General features: G+C 35.8%; 1 protein-coding gene across 1 annotated transcript in view; it reads right to left on the bottom strand.

The window, feature by feature from the left end:
- Window positions 1-7,176, bottom strand: part of MED12L (mediator complex subunit 12L) — a 203,543-nt gene that overhangs the window by 25,832 nt on the left and 170,535 nt on the right. The window contains exons 28-36 of the mRNA XM_072410136.1: window positions 6,979-6,991; window positions 4,672-4,835; window positions 3,149-3,324; window positions 2,874-3,062; window positions 2,646-2,720; window positions 2,335-2,525; window positions 1,898-2,059; window positions 1,609-1,615; window positions 287-396 (exon numbers count right to left, since the gene is read on the bottom strand). Coding sequence (XP_072266237.1) covers window positions 287-396; window positions 1,609-1,615; window positions 1,898-2,059; window positions 2,335-2,525; window positions 2,646-2,720; window positions 2,874-3,062; window positions 3,149-3,324; window positions 4,672-4,835; window positions 6,979-6,991 — 1,087 coding nt within the window. The remainder of the gene's footprint in view (window positions 1-286; window positions 397-1,608; window positions 1,616-1,897; window positions 2,060-2,334; window positions 2,526-2,645; window positions 2,721-2,873; window positions 3,063-3,148; window positions 3,325-4,671; window positions 4,836-6,978; window positions 6,992-7,176) is intronic.

The raw sequence follows: 7,176 nt of genomic DNA, 5'->3' as shown, positions 1-7,176 counted from the left end.
GAATCCCAATTCCTAACTCTAAAAGTCTGTAATGAGATTATAAAAAAGCTATAATTAAAAGTTTGCTGGTAGGTATTGCTTTGTGTCACTGTCAACTGTCATTTACAAAAACTGTAGCTGGAAATTTTTGCATAGCAAATTTATTGTGAGTGATGATATTGTTTGCTGTCATCTTTTTAATGCTTTCATGCTACAGTCTGGAACTCCCTCTGCTGGCAACTAGAAGAAAGACACATTTCCTAAGAATACTATAGCTACTAGATATATATTCACCAAGTAAACTCACTTGTTTGTTTGCATTTCAACTGTTCCTGATGTAATTATCTGAAGAAGTAAAACAGCCCAGTCCGCCGTCCACTGTGTGCTCCTCTGCACTGTGTCAAACATTCCTCCGACCTATATTAGAACAAAAAAGAAGTACAATACTGAATAGTAAGTATACTTTATTCTAGAATTATTATTATTATTATTATTATTATTAATAATAATAATAAACAGGATTTATATAGCTCCAACATATTACGCAGCGCTGTACATTAAATAGGGGTTGCAAATAACAGACGAATACAGTCAGTGACACAAGATCAGAGGACCATGCCCAAAGAGCTGGAGTTAACCATATTATCCCAGCAAGCTGCAATAATAGCACTGGGGAACAATTTTGAAAACATTTTTTGTTGATTTTTAAGCTTATTTACACTAAAATAGGTATGCTGATTCTGAAAGTGCAGTTTGTTTTCTTCTATCACGTCAGGTTTTTCTCTATAATAATATGATTACTGTAGCATGGATTTGTATAGGCTATTCATTTACAAGCAAGACAGTATGGTCAGAGTTTGTACACTGTTCTACATAGTGAAAAAGCAAAATTTAGGTGCCTAAACAACCCTGATTCATTTTGTTATATCTGTGGCAGTTTCACCATTCTCAGTCAAAGGGCAAACATCAGCACATTTGTAGAGCAAGCCTATTTGGCATATTTCAAAGTTAAACTTGGTGATCAAGATAAGTCTTGGGCCCTTATAAGGTGTGCAGTGTGTTGAGGGTTTAGGGATGTGGACAAAGGGAAAACGTGATAAGATGCCATTTGGTATACCTATGGTTTTTAAAAGAGCCGGGAGATCATTTCAGTGACTGTTACCTTTGTAGTGAAAACTTCAGGATATAACAGGAAAAATAAATATACATAGAATATCATAGTCCACCATCGGCTATATGCCTCTCCACATTTCAGTGAAGTGAATTTAACTCTTTCAGGTAATTATTTTTAAAAGCGCTTTGTTCATAGAAGTAATAATGGCATGGCAAACATATACCAGAGGAGGAAATTTGGATTATAGTTCCACCTAAACAATGGCAATAAATGTCATTTAAAGAGCAGGATAGTATTGCATCTTCATGGTAATTGGTGGGTAGAAAATTGTTGCATATCTTTAACATTTATCTTTTGTTTGCGATCAGTTCTGTTTTGTATTGTCTATTGTCCAAGAGTATGTTGCACACACTTGTACAAATTTAAAACCTAAATGTTCCTATAAGTTAACAATTGCTACAGTAAATTGTAATTCCTACATCACATATTCTCCTCCATATAAAGTGGAAATTTACTTTGTGGCTTTAACATAATTTTTGGATATTTTTGGATTTTTTATCATGAACAAAGCTATTCAGCTAGTATTATTATTCTTTAGAGTGGGTTAAGCAATGGCAGCCTACTTTATTATTTTTTAGAGCTAGGTCGACTTGAGGATCTACCATTACCAGTATTTGGCCAACTTAAGAGGAAATTTTCCTAAGTTCTTCTTACAACTTGTCATGTCTCTAAGACAAGAAATTAAATCTTTCCATTGGGGCACAGTGGTGTATGTTCTACTGAGATATGAGCAAATTCTCTTACCTTTTCTGTTTCTGCCTGTCTCGTTCTTTCTTGGACGATGAGCCCAGGTGTTGTCCTTTCTCCAGTTCCTCTCCAGCTGCCTTTAACACTCTGCCTTGGACTGAAGTAGGCAATTTAGCAATCAGAGGTGCCACAAGCCAGACACCTCTACGTTCCGATGAGCTAAATCCAACATACAAAAGTCATGTTTTTATGCATACTGATCAGTAAAATACCATAAAATTTAACCAATCAAAATATTATTGCCAAAAATAAAAATAAACTGCTACCCCCCTACCCAGCACAGGCAGTTGTTGCAGATATTGCTTTGGTTTGATTTGATATATCACCAATGACAAAATGTCATGTAATGTATGCAACATTCCAAATATTAGTTCTCCAGTACTACAAACTGATTTAGCAGTATATTATCAGTATTTACAATAGATGGGAATTACCTGAGGATTGCAGATTTCACATTATGTCTTGTGCTGTTGGTATCACCATGTCCTGCACAGTTGCCACTGAAGAGACCATTGCCAGGGTTATTCAAACCACTGTTTAGTTCAGCAGACTGCTGGAACACTTCTATTGTAGCTTTTGCAATATTATCCAAAAGTGTATTCATCTCATTCACTGAATTAGATGCCTGTAACAACACATTGGAAGAATGGTTTAATAGTACTCCTTCCTTCATATTCTAGCTAGTAAAACGTCATGATCCCTATTACATACAATGTTATGTGGAGTCTAGAGATAAAGTACTAACAGGTTCCTTCATGCATTGCTTGATCATCAGCTGGATCTCCAACCATGACTGCCTGAGTGTCCACTGCTCGAGATTCTAGGTAAATAGAGACAGAAATAGACAGTTACCATCACATACACCTTGATTGTGATAGATGGAAATTGTTTAAAATGTTGGGAATCCATGAAACAACATTTGGGTGTCATGTAATATCTTTGTAAAAGCCTATCCAGTATTAGGCCTTCCTACCTGTAGGATTCGCTTGATGTGAAGGTGCTGAATGTTTTCTCCTTCTAGTGACTCTCTTGTCTCATGAGGATAACATATTAGCTGTAGCAGTTTGCTTGCTTGTTTATTAGAGAGCACAGGATCCAAAATCAGATCTTTATCTGTACATAACCTCTCTGGTTCCTTCAAGCAGTGATCTCCAACCCACTCCTAAGCTCCAAAAGAAAAAATAATCAGAGTAAAAAAACATGTACATCCTAGCTGCAATATTTATCTAAATCCAGAAATATTTTCACCTGCTGGCAAATTGTTCTTAGAACATATTTTGCATATTCACTTAGGCTTGCTGTCTCAGTGATGAATGGTTTTCCAGATGTTGGCAAGGGTGTTTCTGTCTCTACAGTCCCCTCACTTGTTTCCACTTTATTGTGCTTAGGATTGTTAATATTATTACTGCCGATCCCAGCATCACCTATAAGGAAAATGAAAAAGACGATGAAATTGGTGGCCACCAGATGGTGGTGTACACATGAACAAGATAAAAAAAATCAAAAACTACATTCTGGGTGATATACGGATATTGAACAAACAAACTCAGTTGCTGCAAACACATTTTTAAAGTCAAAGGGTCAGACACTCAAGTACCATAGGCATTCCTTATTTGCAGAGAACATATTCAAAATATATAAACATCTTTGTAACAAAGTACTTGATGATTGCCAAAATCACTTGAATATATTCCATAAAAGGCTATTAAAAACAAATGAAAAATCCTCCAGGTATTTTTCTTATCATTGGAACTAAAAAATGTGGACCGTTATTCATGCAGTGTTTCATGCAATGTCAGTGTTTCATTTTGTCTCTATCAAGTAACAAGGTAGATACCTAGATGTAAATGTGTAAATATTCTCCAGAACAACTTTATAATACTGGAGACAAGTGAAATGGAGCAGTCATAGTGTCCAGTTAGTCAACTGCTGTCATTTTCCAGCAAGAATTTCAGTGAATATAAAAATTCTACACACCCTATGAAAAATGCCAAGTTTTTATAATGTAAAAAATTTGAACAATAACCTTTTGTAAAATTTCCCAACTTTTCCCACCTTTAATGTGACCTATAACCTGTACAATTCAATGGAAAAACAAATTGGTTAGGGGAGGAAACTAATTTTGATTGAATCACAGCATTCAGTCTTCTTGGGTAGGAGTCTATCAGCCTGGCTCATCTTGACTTGGTCATTTTTGCCCACTCAATCTGACAGATTGCAAGGGAAGCTGCTCCTCAGAACACCACATAGATTTTCTTTTGGATTTAGGTCTGCACTCTGGCTGAGCCATTCCAAAATGTTTATTTGCTTGCGGTAAAGTCATTCTTTTGTTGATTTGGATGTATGTTGGGGGCCATTGTTGTGTTGAAAGGTGAAATTCCTCTTCATCTTCAGGTTTCTAGCAGACACTTGAAGTTTTTGGGCCAAAAGTGACTGGTATATGGAACTGTTATAATTCCCTCCACTTTGATTAAAGCCCCAGTTCCAGCTGAAGAAAGGAAAGCCAAAGGCAAGATATTGCCACCACCATGTATCACCGTGGGGATTTTACATCACAAAAAGCTGGCATTTTATTCGGGTGTTTTATCCAATATTTTATATCAACTATAGATAATGAGAACACACATCTGAATGGTATGCATTGAAATTATCTACACTTTCATTTGTTTTTAGTGTTCAACTCTTTCACGTTTATTGTGTAACGGTAGAGTGGAGCACATATGTACTAAAAGCAGAAAACTACAAAGAGAAAATGATCAATGAGAACACACCGAGCATGAGAATAGCTTTGAGGACAGCAAACACTGCTCCCACTTCAATGCTGTTATGAGCAGCCGCCAAGAGATGTCTGTCACAGGAGGAACATATAACAGGTGCCAGCTTTCCTACAGGATAAATAAATGGCATGGTTTTATTAAATATTAAACTATGTAACCTTTCATCTACAAAAGAATCTGATAATAAGCTGTAATTTATCATTTAGATGTTGGTCAAGCACACACAAACCCCTGCCCCCACATACACACAGAAAAAGTGAGAACATCCTTTTCTTTGAATTAACAGTGTTAGCTGCAAAGTATCTGTAAATATATCTGAAACCTGTCATGTCAAAACCCAAAACAGACATTACTGCTAAGTCATAGAACCTAAAGGTTTGAACCAAGATCCTTATATTACAAACATGTATCACATGGGGTATGCATCATATTGGTGTTGTAGGGCAGATTTTTAAAAGAGAGAAAGCAGTAGTTTGGAAAGAAGGGGGTCTCTCTTCTGACCTATTGAGCTGTTAACACAATTTGGGATTTACTATTCAAGCCATGCAGCTAGGGTAAACCTGGTAAACCTTTAATGAAGTCTCAGGTCTGTTTTCCTAAATATGCATATTATCCACATGCAATAAATAGATAAATACAGCCCATTCACCACAATTTGGATTTACATTTTGTTCTAAAGGTACTAGCTGCTGTCATTTTATCCAGTGACTACAAATTTTGAATCACCTGCCTTAGAAGTTAAAAGCACAACTAACTTTATTTGCTGCATTGTATCAATGACTCACAAAACATTAACACCAAAGACAGCCAGGCAACTGACATTTTCAGAAGGAAGTAAGTTTCAGAGTTTCAGAATGGGTTCACTATAATGTGAACATACTGTAAATTCCATTCATTGCATTTTATCTTCTTTCATTGGGTATATTAGGATTGCTGGGTCTTATTACAATGTACTATATTTGGAATTTCTGACGTGATAAAAACATTGTCCATGTAACTAAAAGGTACGTGATTATTTTTTCCATAACTACCAAAGCCCTTTTTCAAATGAAATATTGGCTAATCTGTCACTTTACCACCTCTTCCACCTACAGAGCCTTACTAGTTAAAATACATTGATGACATGATAAATATCACCTAACAGAAGTGCATTTTATTTTTACTAAGCAGGTCATAAAACTAAGACAGAAGAAGAGCACTTTTATAGATAACATTAAATTATTACAAATAGTACATTACAAGTGTGTCCACATACATTTAAACTGTCTAACAATGAACAGCAATATGATGGGACTTCACTGGTGCAAATCCTTTTTTATTTTTTAAACTTTATCATTTTGATAATTTTTAAAACTACATTGAAAATATGTGTTGTATATTTACAGTGCAGTATCTAAATGCTGTGTCCCCCTTCTACATTGAGCAAAAGTCACTTCACATCATAGTGGCATGAAGTTTTTTTGTCTTGGTTCAGCCTTACTAGTTGAGACCTGATAAGTGAAAAGAGTCACCTAACACAGGAACCAAACAAAACCAGACAACATAACATTATTTTAATAACCACATGACACATTGTAGGCACTTGGAACATAAAAATAGAAAGAATCTGATCCATTTATACAATTTAGGTAGAAACTGATAGATGAAAGAAACAAACAGAAACCCAGTTTGATATGCAAATAGTGCTCCTTATGGATTGATGATTTTTATAGATTCCAGACCTTCTTTGTTTGTCCTGGCTATGGACAGAATTCAATTTTAGTCCAGGCGTATCTGGATAGCCTGGAATAAGTTAATTTAATTCTTTGTTTCCTTTCATCATCCCTAGCATGTGTGATTCCTTATTAGTTGTTTACTAAAACTTCTCTTTTAAAGCTGAACTCCAGGCGGATGGAGTAGACATGAATGAATGCAACTCTGTATTTATTCATACTTCATTACATGTTTTTTTTTCAATGCAAGCAGTGTGAGTGCCTGAACTATATATCAATCTCTTGTAATCCCTATACAGCAGTGCTCAGACTAAGCGCTCAGACTAAGCTTTATCTTAACATGTTAGAATATTGTTGCCCAAGATGAACAGTAATAATGGTCTTGGTTGAAAATCTAGTGCATGTACAGTGGTCCCCTGATGTTGTTCATTAATCCATCCTGTAGATCAATGAACGACATGTGGGGATGAGTGATGTACTTTTTTATATGGAGGAAAGTGCAGTGGGGTGCCACTCTTTCATTTCCCCTTATCCCCTTTCCATTGAAACGAAAAGCTTTACGTGTGCACAAAAGATTGTTTCCAGCGACAGAAGTCTGATATCTGTACAGAGCTTAATGAGAAAAGAAGCAGCACATTTTAGAAAGATGTGCTTCAGTGCTCATGTGCTAACAAAAGGTAAAAGGACAGTGCACAGTGAAAAATACTATATAAAAAATACAGCTTATCAGTCACAGGTTGGAGAAGGGACAAAACTAAATGTTACCTAACTACTGCAAGGGAAAAAA

Source organism: Pyxicephalus adspersus, chromosome 4, assembly GCF_032062135.1.
Source record: "Pyxicephalus adspersus chromosome 4, UCB_Pads_2.0, whole genome shotgun sequence".
Taxonomy (NCBI): domain Eukaryota; kingdom Metazoa; phylum Chordata; class Amphibia; order Anura; family Pyxicephalidae; genus Pyxicephalus; species Pyxicephalus adspersus.
Note: the sequence above shows the minus strand (reverse complement) of the source record. Positions and strands in the feature narration are given on the sequence as shown.